The sequence below is a fragment of the Carettochelys insculpta genome, chromosome 32 (assembly GCF_033958435.1).
Source record: "Carettochelys insculpta isolate YL-2023 chromosome 32, ASM3395843v1, whole genome shotgun sequence".
Taxonomy (NCBI): domain Eukaryota; kingdom Metazoa; phylum Chordata; order Testudines; family Carettochelyidae; genus Carettochelys; species Carettochelys insculpta.
The window spans coordinates 2,967,822-2,985,230 of record NC_134168.1 but is presented as its reverse complement, the minus strand read 5'-3'; the positions used below and the strand labels follow the sequence as shown (position 1 = coordinate 2,985,230).

The 17,409-nt window shown below is 59.5% G+C and overlaps 1 protein-coding gene across 1 annotated transcript; it reads right to left on the bottom strand.

The window, feature by feature from the left end:
• Positions 1 to 499: 499 nt before the first annotated feature.
• Positions 500 to 16,003, bottom strand: RPGRIP1 (RPGR interacting protein 1). The gene is made up of 26 exons (XM_074982178.1): positions 15,916 to 16,003; positions 15,671 to 15,727; positions 14,349 to 14,481; positions 13,764 to 14,056; positions 13,337 to 13,409; positions 13,016 to 13,081; positions 12,435 to 12,548; positions 12,031 to 12,136; positions 11,601 to 11,624; positions 11,074 to 11,304; positions 10,850 to 10,923; positions 7,621 to 7,730; positions 7,231 to 7,322; positions 6,440 to 6,613; positions 5,917 to 6,034; positions 5,221 to 5,667; positions 4,726 to 4,895; positions 4,056 to 4,395; positions 3,775 to 3,959; positions 3,326 to 3,532; positions 2,904 to 3,045; positions 2,440 to 2,531; positions 1,970 to 2,162; positions 1,497 to 1,581; positions 940 to 1,070; positions 500 to 677 (listed from the first exon to the last, which is right to left on the bottom strand). Exons 1-26 carry the CDS (start codon positions 16,001 to 16,003, stop codon positions 562 to 564), a joined length of 3,861 nt encoding a protein of 1,286 aa, XP_074838279.1. The 3' UTR covers positions 500 to 561.
• Between the last annotated feature and the right edge of the window lie 1,406 nt (positions 16,004 to 17,409).

The window sequence follows — 17,409 nt, the reverse complement described above, 5'->3', positions numbered from 1 at the left end:
GGGCCATGGTTCCTGCCAGTTGTGCCTTGGAGAGATTCGGGTGCCTCCCGGTGGGCTAGTAGAAGGCCCACAGCACATATTTCTACTGGTGCTGTGCAGCTGCACACACCTCTCTGCGCAGAACGTTTATTCCATGCATAGACAGAAAGAATTAAGCAACACTGGCTGGGATGCTCGTCTCCTCCTGTTCTTTGTGTTCTGGCAGTGCTGGGGAGCCAGGCTTCATCTAGACAGCAGGGCCAGGCCCTGACCTGCTGAGCTCTGTCTGAAGCAGGTGCCGCCCTTCGCAGGAGATTTGGGTGGAGTGTTCCATACAAGCTGAGTGCTTGTAGGAGCGCTCAGGAGAGACTCCAGTGCTGCCCAGCTAATGAACAGGGCACCCACAGCTAGGTTTTTTGTTTCTGCTGGTGGTGCACATTCTCACATGCCTTGGCGAGCATACAAACATTTATTCTGCACATGGATGGAAAAGATTAGAGGGAAAAGGGATGGAGCTCAATCCACCATTTGAATCTTATGATTCCAAGGACCTTGCAGGCCTGCTGGGGGCTGGCAGGTCCCTCATTCCACCTCTTCAGCCTTTCGTGTCCCCTCCCAGTAAATGGCGGAGAGAGCAGCAGCTGCTTCCACAGAGACCTTCAGCTGTCCGATGACAGAGTTGTCCTGAGTGCTGATAACTACAGGGAGTGGGGAAGAGCAGAGGTTGAGGGAGGCTGGTTTCTCTCCAGGGCCATTCTCTGGCTGGGCCTGGCATAGGACATTGCCCTGTAAAGGGCTGGGACTTGCACTGCTGCAGCTCCCAAGTATGGATACTAGCTCAGTGGTCAGCCTTTGCCTCCCCACTTGGCCCTCTTTCATGCAGCTGGCAGCAGGGGAACTGTGAAGACAGAGCTCCTTTAGGTGCTGCTGGCTCCTTCCCATCACCTCCCATGCACTCACCCTCAAGGTCATGCTCCAGCAAGTTGCTGCCTGTCAGCAGGATCTCCCGCAGGTCGACATAGGCAAAGCCTACCTCCTTGCACTCGCCTCCAGTCCCAGGTGGGGGCTCGCTCACCACCACAAACTGCAGCCTGCAGCAGGGCACAGTGTGTCTGGCTCCTGGGCTGCCTCCCCCCAGAACAGCCATGAGCTCTAATGTTGTCAGGGGCCTGGGCCCAGGGAATCTAAGAATCTGGAGCTCAGGGCTGAACTTGATGTGACGCTCCTGTGCTCGAACTGGAGGAGCTGGGAGATGAGCAGTCTGGGCCTGCATGAAACGAACTCCCCCAGGAGCTCAGGGCCAGGCCAGCCCTGCCAGCACCTTGTCTTGAGCTGCCAGGAGATGCACACTGACAGGTGGGCATTATGAGTCTGGTGAAGGCTGGCCCCCAGGAAGGGGGCAGGAGACAGAGAAACTCAGCCTGGATGTTGGTCACATCTCAGCTGGGGTGATAAGCCTGTACAGGGTGGGGTGCAGCTGGAGTATGCACTGGAGAGCATCAGCCCCAAGGACTTACCAGCTCTGCCCAGCAGCCTCTGTCTGCAGCATGGAGAAGAGGCATTCCCACTGGCTGCTTGCTGCCTCTCTGTCCAAAGGGATCACTGGGGGGAATAAGGTTGTTAAGCAGCAACCCCAAGGGCAGGGTTTGGGGTGTTTGCTGCAGACTGGAGTGAGCATAGCACCATTAGCTAGTGAGATGTCAACCCAGTAGCAGGTTTCTGGGTGTTGCCCAGCTACCATGTATTCTCTGTGAAGAGGGTGTGTCCTGGCACAGGCCCAGACCATGCCCCCATGGGGCAGGAGCTGGGGGCCTTTGCCAGCCTGCATTGACTGGGAGGGTGGGGGCTGATCCCCAGGGAGGGGTACTGTTGTGGGCCCAGTGTGATCTGCTGCATTGCTAGCCATGGGCTGTCCCACCCCCCTGCCCCTGAGGAATGAGCTGCCTCCTGCTCAGGACAGGGGTCATAACTTGCCTGTCCACCAGCTCACCCTTGTTGAAGTGGAAGTAGATCTCCTCACCACCCTGGGGCTTGCGCAGGGACAGGGGTGTCTCCGTCTCAGCTAGGGGCACCCCTGGGAAATGGAACTCCACATATAGCTGCTGGATGTGCTCATTGGCCATGACCTCTGCCTCAGGGTGCAGACTCAGTGAGATGATCTCAATGCGGATCCCCTGCATGCCCTGACCGGATGATGCGTGAGTAAGTCAGCACCTGAAGGAAGGAATTAGACTCCAAGCCCTTTGGGGGGTGGATGGAGGAGGAGGCTGCCTGAGCCAAGTTCTGTTCAGTCCTCACCCACCCCACTTGACTCAGCATAGGTTTCTGAGACTCAGCACCATCCCTGCAAGCTGTAGCTGCCCCCTCCCTGGCTTTGCCCCCTCCCCCCTCCACTGGCCCCACTGTGGGCCTGTGCACCTGCTCCTCCCTTGGCTGGGGGGAGAAATGGGGCATTACCACCTTCAGAGGGCTCCCCAGGCATGTCCCCACAACGATCTCATCGCTATCTGTGGTCTGTGTGTCGCTGCTGCTCTCCAGTGCGGACTCGCAGGCTGGTAGGGGAGAGTGCTGGTTAAGAACTGGGGAGTTAAAATGAACCCTGCCCACCCCTACCCAGGGCAGCAAAGGCAATGTCTGCAGATAGCTCTGCGGCTGTGCAATGAAAGCTGTCAGGGATGCCCAAGTTGGGTCGTAGAGGAACCCTACTTGGCAGCAGGATGGCCATGTCGCCAGATTGCCCTGTCACGGATAGCCAGACAGCAGTGCCCTCCTCTGCTAGATCCCCCTCTGTGGTTCCATCTTGGGCCAGGTGAGCAGGACCTTCAGTCAGCTCGGGCAAAGCAGGAAGGCTGAGGGAGACCCTGGGCTAGCCTGGCCACTTGGCACTGACCACTGGGTGCCCTGTGGTAGGCAGGTGCTGGTACCTGTGTTCTTGGGAGCAGAGCCTGTGTCCAATACAAGGGATCTGGGCTTCAAGGACTGGGCTTGATGCAGGGATTCAGCATCCTCAGCTGGGCATCCTGCTTCTTGCTCAACCACCTGGGCCACCGTCCCCTCTGGTGTCTCCTGCACAGACACAAACCCCATGCAACTCAGGGAGCAGCTCGCTGCCACACGCACCCTTGATAAGGCCCCAGTGGGTGCTGTGGAGCAGGGCAGGGAAAAGGCAGCTTGTGGAGCAAACCTGGAAGCCAGACAGTTTTGAACAGCCCCTGTGTTACTCAAACCCACTCCTCTGGTATCTGGCCCTTGCCCACACCATGCCCAAGAAGTGGCAGCCCCTCCTGGCATGGGGTGAGCATGGCGAAGGGCACTTGGAAGCCTGCTCCCTCTCCCCAGCTCTCACCTCTGTGGCTCCTGTGGGAACCACCTCACTGTGTTCTGGGTTGTAGTCATCAGCTGCTGGTGGTGGAGTGAGGCAAATCTGACTGCTGCCTCCTCTGCGCCGCCTGCGTCGCTTCCCCCTGCAGCCATCTATTTTGGCCACCGAGATGTGGAACTTCTTCCTCAGGCCTGTGTACTGCCCAGGGGAGGTGCTGGGTGCCAGCAAGGTCTGAGCAAGTGTGAGAACAGCTGTCACGCTGAATGCTGTGTGCCTCCCACTCCAGCCTAGCTGCTTCTCCCCATTCCTACTTGCCTGCTTCCTGTACTGCAGGGGTAGCAGCAGCAGGCCCACGAAAGAGCTGGTGCAGGCAGAAGTCCTAACGGCTGCCCCCCGCCCCCGACTGCTCTAACCTACTGGAGCCTGCTCCTCGCTGGGAGGCTGGAGTGGGACAGCTGTGGGATGGGCTGTACCTGGCTCTGAAGCACAGCCCTTTCCTTCTCAATGAGCTGCTCCAAGGGGCTGGCACGCTGGTGTTCCCTGGCCGAGGTTGTCTGCTGCAGGGTGGCCCCCAGGGGCAAGCACCGCTGCTTCCACACCAGGCTGAGGCTGATGGAGCCATTGGGCTGCCCTGCTGAGTCCGTGAGGACAAAGTCCCCTGGGGAGCAAAGATAGGGAGACATGAGGGGCAGTGCTGTGGGCACCAAGCACAGAGGCTGGTGGCGGGGGGCGCGGGTCCAGGCATGACTTTCACCTGTGATATTGTGTCCACGTGCCAGAGGTAGCAGGGGGATCTGGGCTTTCCCCAGGAAACGCCCAGGCTGTAGGTCCTCATCATCAAAGATGTACACACAGAGGTTCTCCAGCCTCAGGTAGCGCTCGAGCTCAGCCGTAGGGTGCAGGCGGAAGGTGCAGAGGTCTCCAAAGCATGGGTCGCTGCTGCAGGGGATGATGGGCGTGTCGTGGTCAGGGAAGGTAAAGAAGCGGTATATGGCATAGGAGCTGGGGGGGGTGCTGAGCCTGTGAGCCCGCAGGCCTGTACAGCCCCCAATCTGCACCTGCAGCTCATGCCACAGCTGCTCAGGATCTGGAACCTGGATGGGGAGACAAAGGACAGCTGGGAACTGGGAGGCAGAGGGCCCTGACTGCAGCCTATAGGGCTCACGGCTGTGCCACACGGAGGGAGTGCTTGAGGCATCCCTGCAGGGCGCCTGCTCTGATGGGTGCCAGAGTTCCTAGCGTGGAGAATGTAGCCCACTGTAACCCTGTGGCTGTGAGCGCTGCTGGGGGGAGTCCCATGTGGGGATGCAGGGGTGGGGGGCATACATCACTACAGGGATCCCAAACCGTGGGCGTGGCCCCTTCCTGGGGTGCCTTTCTTGCAGCATGTGAGAGCTACTGACAGTCCTTCCCTGTGTGCTCACCCACTCCTGGGCCTGCTGCCTGCTCTGCTGGGCTCCTCTGGTCTGGGGACTGCAAACTGACAAGGAGCTCAAGGCCTTGGTGTGCTTGTAGTGTAGCCACATGGTGTGCTCCATGGGCAGGTGCAGCCTCGCCCAGTACTCCAGCATCCCGCAGTCTGTGCCGCTCGGACCTGAGGGGACAGCAGGGAATGGAGTGAAGTGGACGAGGCCTTGCAGTGTGCACAGCAGGGTCAGGGCAGTGGGGAGCAGGATACAAAGGCCACAGTGACATGCAAATTAGATTTGTCCTAAACTCCCACCAGGCCATAATTTCCCACAGCTGAGCTGTGACAGTGACTGGGCCACAAGGCCTCCCAATGAGGGGACCAGCAGGACTAATACAATCCTGGGGCCTGTGCCATCCAGCTGAGCTGGGCCATGTTGCAGCCAGGTGGCTGCACTGAGAGCACGCCCAGGCAGAGGCAGCCCAGCCCAGCACCATGGGCGAGCACTTACCATGCAGCATTGCTGTGGCATGCACGCGTTCCCTGCTCCCAAGAACCTCCCTGAAGTGCAGCCAACAGGAAGCCAGCGTGCTGTGGTCAGTGGCCATGGCCAGGTGCAGGTCAAGTCGTGTGGCGGCTCCCTGCAGGTACTGCAGGAAGAGGGGCTCAGCCCGTACCACGTACTGAGAGGTGAAGCCGTAGCGAGGCCGGGTGCCGCGCACCACCGGGGTGCAGTGTGTCTCAAAGTCGTAGAAGGCGTAGGTGCAGAAGGTGACAGGCTGGGCTGCCCCCAGCAGCTGCAGGGCCTCCCGTGACAGCACTGCCCCTGCAATGTGCAGCTCAAACAGGTTTTCGCCATGCTCCAGCTGGGGCACTGCCTCTTCCTCCACGGCCATGGTGCCCTCTGTCAGCATGTGTGGACGTGACCATGTCCCATAGGCCACATCCTTCAGCTGCTCTGGGACAGGAGATGGCAGCCTGTGAGGGTGGGCATGTCCCCTGCATCTCCCCAGGCATAGCCAGCTGCAGCCCCCCTCCCTCAGCTCCCCGCCCTTTCCAGGAGGGTCTGGCCCCACAAACCTAGCTTAGCCACCGGCTGACCCCGGTGCTGTGCAGTGAGCCCATTCCAGTGTGGGACCAGAGCGCCCTCCAAGCAGTTCCGTGGGCATGAGGCAGACAGGGCATGAGGGGTGGGGAGCCAGCTTACTCTCCAGCTGGTGGATGCGGGTGCTGCGAAGATCCAGGAGCTGTGCCATTTTCGCCTGTTTTTCCTCATGGCCCCTCTTCTCATGCTCTGCCTGTGCCATCACACCTTCCAGCTCCGCCTGACACAGCATGAGTCAGTGATGTACACCTGGCGCCCCTCCTGCAGCTCAGCCTGACACAGCACCCACCCCAGGCGCATCATGGCGTGCCTCCCACAACTCAGCCTGCCTCACCCCCACCCACAAAACCATCCTGTCTGCCTACTGCTCCTCCCACAGCCCTGCTCACCTGGAGCGCCTTCCCAGTCAGCCTGCCTCAGTCACCATCGTTCGTGTCATGTTCCCCCCGCCCCTTCCCACCAGCCTGGAGCTTCTCCATTGCTCAGTCCACTTCAGTCCCACCCCACCACCTGGAACTTCCCCACCCATAGCTCAGCATGCCTGAGGTCTCACCCACTAACACCATCCCATCTGCTTGTAGCTCCCCACCCCCCTCCAGCTCAACCTGACACAGCACCTGCCTACCTGATAATCCCGGTTGATGCGGTGCTGCAGAATCAGCATGTCCCGCGTTTTCTCCAGCTCCAGGATGGTGTCAGCATGGGCAGCTTCTACCTCATGGAGTCTCCGTCTCAGGCTCCCCTGGCTGGACAGCTCCTCCGGCTCCGGCTCCGGCTCCAGCTCTGGCTCAGTGGGCAGCTGTAGGGAAATGGGCCAATGCGGAGCAGAGTCATGCAGCTCTGCTGAAGGAGGGAGGCACACCACCATCCCCAGGGCTGTGCCTCCCCAGTATGTAGCACCGGCACTCACTGGGCCAAGGGACAGACAGCTTCCCTGTCTTCTCAGCACAGGTCTTAGCACTCAGTGGAGAGGAACAACCCAGCCTTCCACACCTCTATCTCTCCCCCACATAGTGCACAGCAGTCAGTGTCCCAGACCTGGGGCATTGCACTTGCCATGACAAGCAGGACCAGTCCAGCCCACTCTACTTCCCTGTGCTTGCCATGGTGTGTGGGATTAGACCAGCCTGCCCCCCTCCCCGCACCTTCCCCTTCCTGTACTGGCCATCAGGGCTGAGGGGGACCAGCCCAGCCCCTCCCAGGCTTGACTTCCCTGCATTTGCCATGATGGATGTCACCAGCCCAGCCCTGACTCCCCCACACAGGCATCAGCCCCACTTCTAACCAATTCCCATACAGGCCCCCTTCTATGCCCATCACCTGCCAAGTGCTGCTAGGGGCTGGGACAGCTGTGCCACCTCACAGAGGGCCCTGGGGAGCCCAGCCGCGCTTAGCTCCTCCCTGGCTCATACCCACCTGGGACAGGGCTGGCTCAGGTGTCTGCACTGGAGGTTGGTTTGCCAGGGTAGTGTGCCTCGCTACTTCCTGCTGCAGTTCCTGACTCCTGGCTGGGAACAGATGGAGCATGGGAAGGGGCTCAGCCCAGGACACTGTGCAGGTTGTGCTCCGGAGCAGACCCTGGCCTTATGTGACAGGGATACACCCTGCTCTCAGCTGGCTCGCGGTCACACACCAAGGATTCCTGCCTCCCTCCTGTGTCATGTCACATGTTACATACACCCCCCCCCCACTGCTGTCATGTGACCAGCCCCCCCCCCCCCCCATCGGCTGTCTTTCCTGCATCCTGCATGCTGGTACTGACCACCGCCCCCCACACACACTGCTCTGACAGCATCGCCCCCTTACCTCTCTCCCGCACTAGCTCCTCCACCAGCTGCTGCTTCTCTGCCTGTGCTATACTCAGCTGGGCCTCTAGCCTGGAGATGTCTCCCTGCCGATGCTCACAGATCAGCCTGCTGCAGCAAGAGGGGCAAGGCTACAGTGTGCATGGCCCCACAAATCCACCTCAGGGTGCTCCAGCACATACAGTGCTTCTGTGTGGCTGGGGCCGTTCTCTGCCAGCCCCTACACCCGCCCGCCCCCCCCCCCCCGAGTCATGGCAGACTGAGGATGAGGCAGTGTCCCTATGGCACTGACAGACCCCCCACCCCCAGTCACGGCAGACAGGATGAGGGGGTGTCCCTACAGCACTATCCCCCCCCCCCCCCGCACACACTGTATCACAGACTTGTTGCACGTGTTAACACCCCCCCCCAACCCCCATCCTTCAGGGTCAGCCCTTTGGGGGGTCAGTCACTTGCTTCTGACAGACTCTGGGTCTGGTCCAGCCCTTTGCCCTGCAGGCCAGAGCCTCAATCCCCAGCTGACCAGTTCTGCATGCAGCCCAGGCTGGGACTAAGCAGATGTCAGACAGAGCTGGTGTGACCGAAGCCCCGGTTGTGACAAGTCTGGTGTCCTAACTCTTTCCAGCTGGGGCAGAATATATATTGTTAGGGGCACCAAAACATGTGCCTCACCAACAGAAACACAGGCTGCCGGCTGTGGGTGCCGTGTGCACTCTGCTAATCAGCTGGGCAGCATCTGAATTTCTCCGGGGGGAGGGCGGGGACTGCCCATACGCTCAGTTTAGAGCAGGGACTAGCAACCCTGGCACGCGTGCCAAGAGCGGCACGCCAGCTGCTTTGCACCGGCACCCAGCCGTGAGCTCAGCCCCACCCCTCCTTCCACCACGCAGCCTTGAGCTCAGCCCCGCCCTTCCTTGTGTCAAGCGGCTGGGAGCGTGCGGCGCTCGCCCCTCCGCGCCGGGACTAGCCCTCCGCTGCTGCATTGGCTCCGCTGCTGTTAACCAGAGGTACACGTTTTGCAGCGCTCGCGCAGGAGAGTCGCAGGCAAGAGCCTCAGGTGGCTGTTGCAATGCGTGAAGGCGCGAGGGGGTCGGTGCTCCGGGAGATCATCAGGAGCCGCATTTCTCCCCGGGACTCAATATGGGGCCGTGGGAGAGGAGCCGGCATCTCAGTCTCTTCAAAGGAGCTCATCTAATTCACGCCCCACCGCGCTTCGTTGTCTTACAGAGGCCAGTGATTGTTTTTGCAGGAGAGCCAGATAAGACCTGTGCCCTGCCCTTAAGGAGGCCAGTTGAAGCTGACAGCGATTGGGAGGCTCGACTTAACTGGGGAAACGGAAGGGCAGGACACTCTGCTCTGAAGTTTGTCAGGTATCCGGCTCAGCTGCTGTATGTGCTGGGGCTGAGATGGAATCAGAGGGATTGTTTGCAGGGCTACAATGCTGGGCCCCCAAGTGTCTCCCTCACCTGCCCATGCCCAGCTTCCCGCCCGCACCGCACAGCAACCCCCACTGGGGGTCACCTCCAGACTTCACCCTGCAGGTTCTCCCTGCGCTGCCACCAGGCCCTGAGCTGGTACACCCACTCCCAGCTGCCCAGTCCCTTTAAGCTGGGGGAGGGGTGTGGGGGGGCTGGGGGCTGGTGGCTGGTGGCTGGTTGCCACAGAGATAGCTGGACATATTGCAGGGGAGAGGAAGCCCCCAAAGTCACATGGGTGCTCCCTTGGCACCATGTCTGGCCTGGGCAGCCGGCTCCCTGTGAGCCCTGATTGGAAGGCTGTGAGGGCGGGGTATAGCTAGGGGCTCCAGCTGGAGCTGCCCTGAAAAAGGGGGCTGCTCTGTGGGGGGGCGCTGGGTGACTGGGGGGAAGGGCTTGATCGGGGCTTGCCTGGAGGGCTGAGGAGATGTGGGGGCACAGTGTGGGGGGGCTGCACTATGGGGGAAAGGATCAATCTGGGGCTTGCCTGGAGGGCTGCGTGTGCCCTCTGAAGCCATGCACAGAGGGTGGGTGTCAAGCTGGGGGGACTGAGTGGTTGGGGAAGGGACTCTGTCTGGGGCTTGCGTGGAGGGCTGAGGGGTGGGAACTTCTATGGGTGTGTCCCATGTGCACAGAGCAGGGGGGCAATTCCCTGCTGCCTTGCACCAGGGTCTCACTGGTTTCCCCACACAGGACCTCCACCTGTGTGGCCTTCAATCTGATCACTGTGACTTTGAAAGTGTCGCCTCCTCTTTTGCCAAGAGATGAATAACTCGGACTTGCCAGCCCTGGTACAGAGGGCCCTAGCAGCCAGTGAGGTAGGAGAGGGACTGCTGAATTCCTCTCACTCATTGGTGGTTTTTGCTCAGGTTTCTCTTACCCAGCAGGGTGGGAGGTTTCTGCTCAGCCGTGGTCCCCCTCCCATGAGATGGAAGGGAGCATATGAACGGCGGCCAATGCAGTGTGTTTCCTGCATGTGATGGGACCCATGGGAGGGCCTTTGCAGAGCGGGGTGTATGTGCAGGAGGTAATAGCATGTGCTGGAGCAGCTGCTGTTGGTGAAATGCTCTGAGTGCTATGGAGCACCTTGTCAGTGCTGGGTAAGTGTGCGTGTGACTGCTGGCAGACCCGGGACTGGCTGTGGGCCTCTGACAACAGTCCCTGCATAGTCCTGTGTGGCGCAGGTGTCAGGCCCCACTGTGCAGGTGACTGTTCCCTCTAATTTTTTATATCCAGGGCCAGAATAAATTTTATGTGCACCAAGACGTGCACCACCAGTACAAACACAGGCTGCCTGCCAGCTGGGGGCGCTCTGCTCATCAGCTGGGTGGCACTGGGATCTCTGCAGGGCAGCTGCCCACGTGCTCAGCTTTCGGGGAACATGGCTGCTGATTGGCACCCTGGGGTGTGTAATGTGCTTAGTGTGTGAGACCGTGTCATCCTCTAGTGCAGGGGTTCACAACTGCCAGCACAGGTGCCGAGACTGGCATGCAAGCTGATTTTCGTGCACTAATGGTAAGGCTCTGCATCTTAATTTATTTATTAATGAAGCTGTTGTAAGTAGGATTATTGGTGACTTTAGAAAGTGTCACTGGCACTCTGACCGTACATAGAGGTCAAAAGCTCAAATTTCAGCACTTTGCCCTGGAAGGGTTGCTGACCCCTGGCTTACAGGAAACACTGGATGTCTCGCGGACTCAGGCTCATGTGATTCTGGGCACCATCTGCATGGGGCTGGGACTCTCAGGGGCTTACCTTGCCAGCAATTTATCATAATCCTCCTTCAGGAGGTCTCGCTCCTTCTCCAGGTGCTGGATTCTCTCCTGAAACTGACAAGAGATCAGCTCCCAGACCTCACTCCTAGCTGTGTGCCAGGCTCTTCTCTGGGGTTAGAAATGGACTCACACCAGGAAAACCAGCCTCTGACCAGGGAAAAGGGGGGCCCCCAGGGCATGGAACAGCTGGACAGGGCTCCTTACCTCCTCCAGTGCCCCCTGCAGAGATGAGATGCTCTGCACCTTGCTCTCCAAAGCCGTCACTTTCTGCATCTCTCCCTTCAGCTGTGTGGTGAGCTGCTCCACTTGGGCTAGCAGGGCCTTGCTGGTGTTTCTCGCAGTCTCCTGGTTCTGGTGTGGGTGGGAAGAAAGGAAGACATTGGGGGACTCTTCCTTCTCTCTGCTATAGGGCTGCCAGGGCAGGGGCAGCTGGAACTGAGTAGGAGAAGCCAGGGGCAAGTGGGTAGGGGTTGTCTCCATAGGGCTGTACCCAGCTCCACCCCCCAACACCCCCGTCCAAAGCACAGTGCTCTCTGCAGGTCTCAGGTGGGAGGAGAGCTCTTGCCCCATCAGTATCAATGGACAGTCCCTTCCTGGGGGGTGGCAGGTGGGTCCCATCAGGGCCATGTGGGTAGGGGCCCCAGTGGGGTGCTCTGTTCACACTGGCCCACACTCCTGTTCTTCGGGTCCCATCAAGGTAGGCAAGGGAGCACCCGTACACCAGGAGTTACCTGCTCAAGCTGGCTCTCATAGGCCTGGGGAGAGAAAACAGCTGCCATCAGTGCTGCTATGTGCACTGGTATTTGCCGGGTGCTGCTTTAGGTCTCGCCTCGCCCTGTGGCTTCAGAACTGTCTCCAGCCGAGGCCAGCGCTAGGCATGCTCATTCCTGCACCAGAGGAGCGGAGGCAGACACGAGGACTGATGGCTGGAGTTCCCCACAGGGTGCGTTGAAGGGAGAGCATCTCTCAGCTCTACTCATCCCCCCAGGGTGAGAAGGTCCGTGGGGTCTCTCTCCCCAGGTGGTACACACAGGGGACTGGGTGCTGGGGGGTGTCTCGCCTTCCTACCCCTGGATGGCAGAGGCAAGGCCACAGGAGAAGGCGAACTGGGGCCTTTCTCTCCCCTCCTCCCTTGCTGGCATAGGACTGGGGCTAATGCACCTCCTGCAGGTCAGCGAATCGGCCTCTGGTCACAGCCAGCTCACAGCTCTGCTCCCTTAGGACCCGCTGCAGACGGATCAGCTCCACGTTCCCCTGGATGGCAGCTCTACAAGGGGAGTAGTGGGGTAGTTCAGCAGGACAGCAACCCCTGCAGGGACCCACATCCCATCCATCCTATGCCTGGAACCTGGGTCTGGCACAGCCTCTCCCCCAGGCCTGGCATGGTCCCTGTGTCCACTGCAGGCCTGGCATGGCCTCTCCCTCCCTGAATATAGGGAATTTGCCCTTCTACCCACGGCCAATCGAAGTCACTCCCTTTTCCTGCCAAAGATATATAGGCACAGACCCCATATTCCCACAGGCTACGCCTCCCTCAGCCGTTGAGAGCAGCAGGGGTGCTGTACCGATGCTCCAGGGCCTGCTGGTGCTGGGACAGGGCCCCTTCGAGGTCCATCTCTCGTCCCCAGGCCAGGTGTTGGGACTCAGTCTCCAGCTCTGCCAGCACAAGGCTGTGGGATCTGCGGGAGATAGGGGCCTCCACACAGAACATGTGCGGGGGTGATGCTGCACTGACCCTGTGGGAGTTGGGGGTGGGGAGTAGGGACTAAGGGGAGAAGAGGACCTGGGGCGCTGACCTGGAGGGCAGCGTGGAAGAGGATCAAAGGACACTGGTGCAGAGCATGATAGTGCACTGACCACAGAGGGAGCAGGGGTTGTGGAAGGCAGGTTGGAGAGCAGACAGCAGGGCTCAGGAGGGTGACAAAGCACTGAGGGGCCACGTGCAGCCTTGCTCTGGTCACTAGTACTATGTTAGCCCTCCCCACTGCCCACCTCGGGCCTAGCTGGCGAAGGGCCTGCCTGCCTGCCTGCCTGCCTGCCTGTGGCCCAGCCTGGGGCTGGGAAGGCCAGGAGCTGATCAGCCCATTCAGGAGCAAGGGGTCTCCGAGGAGCACTGGGAGTGCCTGCTGGAGGAGGAAGTGCTCACCTAGGAGCATCTGGCAAGGTGGGGTTCTCGGAATACTCCTCGCCCCGGGGAAGAGGGGCTAGGAAGCTGGAAACCCACACAGAGGCCTGGGTGGGTTGCCTGAGGGCTGGAGGTCCATGATGGTGTGCCTGCCTAGGCCTTAGTGCAGTCCCTGGCAGTGGGAGTGTGGCTCCTCTGCCTCCACAGCCGGGAGGGAAGAGGCGACGGAGGGAGCAGAGGGGCTATGGAGAAACTCACGGTTCTGATTCAGGGGCTGCTGCCCCTTCTGCGGTGCAGGATGGGGGAGGGGCACAGAGCCCCTCCCTGGCGGCTGGCACTCGCTCTGTGATATGCTCTGTGTATCTGGCAGGAGCTGTGTGCGTAGGTCTGGCCTCTGGACTGCTCACCTGCGTCCCTGCAGCAGAAGAAAGAGTTCTTAGAGCTTCCTGATGCTACACCTATAGGGACAAAGGGCTCCTGGGGCCTGGGCTGAGGCCAGCAGGCTCATTTCACATGTGAGCTGTCTCCAGTACACAGAAGCAGATTTGGAAAAGGGCCTGCGTAGAGGCCAGGATGTCTCATCCCCTGGGCTCTTCGTCAGAGTTTCTGCTGCCCCAGGGGTTTCTCAAAGGAAGGAGGTCCTGCAGCTCACACAGCGTCTGGGCTCCCAGCCTTCCCCACAGTGAGAGGATGCGTGGGCAGCCAGGCCTGCTCTTGGAGGGGGACTGCTCCAGGACCAAGGCCCTTCAGCCCTGATCCACCCCCTCACCTCTGTGACGTCTCTCAGGTACCCTCCCGCCAGTGGTGTGGGCCCGCCGGAGCCCTGTGTCCACACGGGCTTGGACATAGCTGTAGGGCCAGTGACGCCTGCAATCCTGTAGCTGCAGCTGCTGCCTGTAGGACAGTAGTTGGCTCCGTAGCCCCTCATTGCGCCGCTCCAGGTTCCACACTCTCTCCTGCAGCTTCTCCAGTGATTCCTCTAGCTCCAGGTTCTGGCCTGAGCATCTGGCCCTGGTGCCCAGCTGGCGCTCCTGGGTAAGTCTCAGCAGCTTACTGCCCAGCCTGGGGAGGAAGCCCATGTAATACAGCCGCCTTATCCGTGCCCGCACACTGCCACCCCCTGTCTTACCTACTCTCGGTGCTTCCCAGAGCCCATGTCTGCTTCTGGGTGAGTCTCAGCTGCCAGGGAGACTCGCAGGGAGTGAATGGGGCTAATCCCTGGGCCACTTCCAGAATGACCTGAGATACTCACATTTACTCCCTATGAAATTCCTGCCCCTCCCAGTCTCTGGGAGTCTGGGATCCCAGCGGTGAGGGAGGTGCGGTGATGGCTTTCAGGGGTCTCTGCTGGTACCTCTTGATTCTGTCCTCCTGCTTGCAGGCAAACTCCTTGAGCACCAGATTTTCGTCATGGAGACGCAGGAACCTGTCCTCCAGCTCAGCCCGGTTTACCTGGCTCACATGCTGCCGTGTCCATGCCCCCGATTCTGGAAGCCCAATGTCAGAGAGTGAGAGGCCAAGGGCCAGCACAGATTCTGCCCCATGGGTCTGATGGCCAGAAAGGGTAAGTGACACAGAACAGTGAGCTGGAACCAAGGACTCCTAGTGTCTCTCCTGAGTTCACAGATGGGAGCGGCACCGAGGGGAACAGACCCTTTGTGAAGAAAGGACAGGAATTAGTGGGCCAGTAGAGGAACGGGCACCCTATAACACAATGCAGAATCCAAGAGCTCTGCTAGGGACAGAGCTTTGACACAAGTCAGAGAGTGAGAGCAGGACCTGGCCTGCCTTGGAGTAAAGGAAGAGATGGTCTAGATGGTGCTCGATCCTGCCATGAAAGCAGGGGACTGGACTTGATGGCTTCTCCAGTTCCCTCCAGCTCTAGGATCGTAGATCTCTCGGACTCTGAGACTGGGGAGCAGTTGTGATTGCTGCTGGAGGAAGAGCCAGTTAAACCTTCCCGCAGAGCCAGCCCATTAGAGAAGAGATGAGAAGCTGGAGGGTGTGCAAGCAAAGACTGCAGTTTTAAAGAAAGGCCTCACCTCTGGACGCCACTGGGGGACTGTGCTGGGAGTCTGGCCAAATGAAGCTGCAGTACGCCCCAGCCAGACCCAGAAGTGTGGGGCCCACACAGCAGCAGTCACAGGAGGAAGCACTGGGAAGCACAGTGTCAGCCTAAGCTGAGGGAAAGGCAGCTTTGACTCTGAAAAGCTATGTTAAGGGGGCAGTGTGGGGTGGAGAGGAACTGAACAGGAGAGCGGCTTTGTGAAAGGGAATGTGAAATTTGGAGCTGGGAGAACCACAGCACAGAATGGACCCAAATCTGCATTTGGTCTATCTGAATGGGCTGTGCTCCCCCCAGAGAGGGGCACAGTGATAGCTAAGTCCCAGGAAACTCTGTCGGGTCTTTTGCCTACTGCAGGAGCTAGGATGGGGTGGCCCATTAAAAGGCACTTCCCCAGTAGAATTCAAGGAAATGGACTCTCTGTCTCTGGATTGGGGCTGCCTATTGTCAGCAGAAAGCTGAGCTGGGGGGGTTACCCTGTCTCTCCTCCACTGCCTCTGACGATGTGGTGGTGACACAGGATGCTGGTATCGATGGAAGCTAATCCTTTGTGTGCCAAGCTGTCATACCTGAACCCCGCACTGCTTGTCTGGGGTGGCCCCCTTGCTCACCTCTCATCCGTGTTTGCTGCCCCCGGGCTTTGATGGGCCGAGCAATGGCTGTCACATCTAGGAAGTCACCAGGAAAGCAGTTAGAGTATGGCTGTCACTGGGGTGAGCCCAGGGACAGGGGAGCATGAAGGGGCGGAGAGGATTGCGGGGGTTAGAAGGATGAGGGATGGTGGGGAGGAGGCCTGGACTTGGGTTAAAGAAGGAAGAGGGATTTCCCAATGTTGCCATCGTGATGTGGTACTGACCTCGAACAGCGGTGATCACCGAGGCCTTTGGGCTGCTGTCTCTGACAGGCAGGTCTCCAGCTGTCTCATCCAGCAGCAGAACTGACATAGCAGTGGCAGTGGCAAAGACCACTCTAGAATGGTGAGCACTGGGGAGAAGCGGTTACAGATAGCCCTTGGGGATCCAGCCCCCAAGCGGGTCCGATAGCAGATGAGCTCAGCTTTAGGTGGGAGGAGCACAGCAGCTAAGGGAAAGGGACCACCAGGCTTGTCTCTGTAGCAACCTCACATGAGCCATGGGATAGCAAGGTGGGCTCCTCCCAGTGCTCAGCTCCTGGGGCGTGGGACAGGAGACCTGCTCAGCTCTGGGGTTGGATCTGTGCTGTCTGCTCTACCCCACGTGGGAGACCCCTGCCCTGAGCACTAGGAGCAACACTAACCCTGCATATGGCTTTTCTTCTGGCCTACACCCCAGCTGGTTTCCCTGAGCTCTGGCCCCCCTCCCATATAACCCCCTCCTAGCCTGCTGACTGCTCCCTTCCTGGAGACTGCTGTCTTGGCAGCTATGGAGGAGGATTTTCTCCCCAGATAATCTCCTCCCATCTGTCAGAAGGGCCACAGCCCAGTCACAAGCAGGTGGAGGCATGGGGCAGCATGGCAGAGAAATGGCAGGAGGACCAGAGCTGGTGTGAATCAGCATCAATAGCCAACTTTTGTGCAAACTTCCTCCAAGGAGAGCTGGGCTGCTTCCATCCCTGTTCTGCTGAAACCTTTCAGCCCAGACACAGAAACCCCTTGCTCTACCTGTCCTGAGCTTGCCACGCCCCACAGTTCTGACAGTGTCCCTCACTCCCAGCCCACAGCCCTTCTGCTATTTCAGCCCCATGTTCCCTGAACTCTGCAACCACTCACTCCAAGCCCAGATTTGCTGCTGTCTCAGGCCTGGGCTCCATACCCTAAGCACAGCTGTGCCATTATGCCTCAGTCTTGACCTGCAGCCCCCTGCTAATGCAGCCGAGCCCACATTCTGTCTCTGACCCTCACTTATGATTTGCTGTCCCCAGACCGCCCCACCCCGCAGCCTTCCCCGAGCTCTGCAAATGTCTCTCCCCACCAACCAACCCACAGCTCTCTTTCTATTCCAGTTCTGGGCTCCCCACACAGCTTGGCCAGTGCCTGTTGGTCCCAACCCACAGATACCCTGCAGGTGGCATCCGCAATCTGCTTCCTCTCACCTGGCCTGCCACTGTCTCCTGTCCACTGCTCCCGTCTCTGGTGCTCTGCCCTGTGCCTGTGTGAACCACATCCAACTGCCAGGCAGAAAGTAAAGCCCCTCTAATCCACAGCTGCGTAAGCTCATTAGGACATGAGGAGGGAAGGCCAGAGGTTAGGACACCTTGTGAAGTGCAAGGTTAAGCGGAGAGGGGGTGAATTCTCCCCCCCGCCCCCGCCCCGTGGCATTCCATTCATGCAGTTGGGCTCAGGGGGTGTGGGAGAGAAGAGCCACAGCACTGT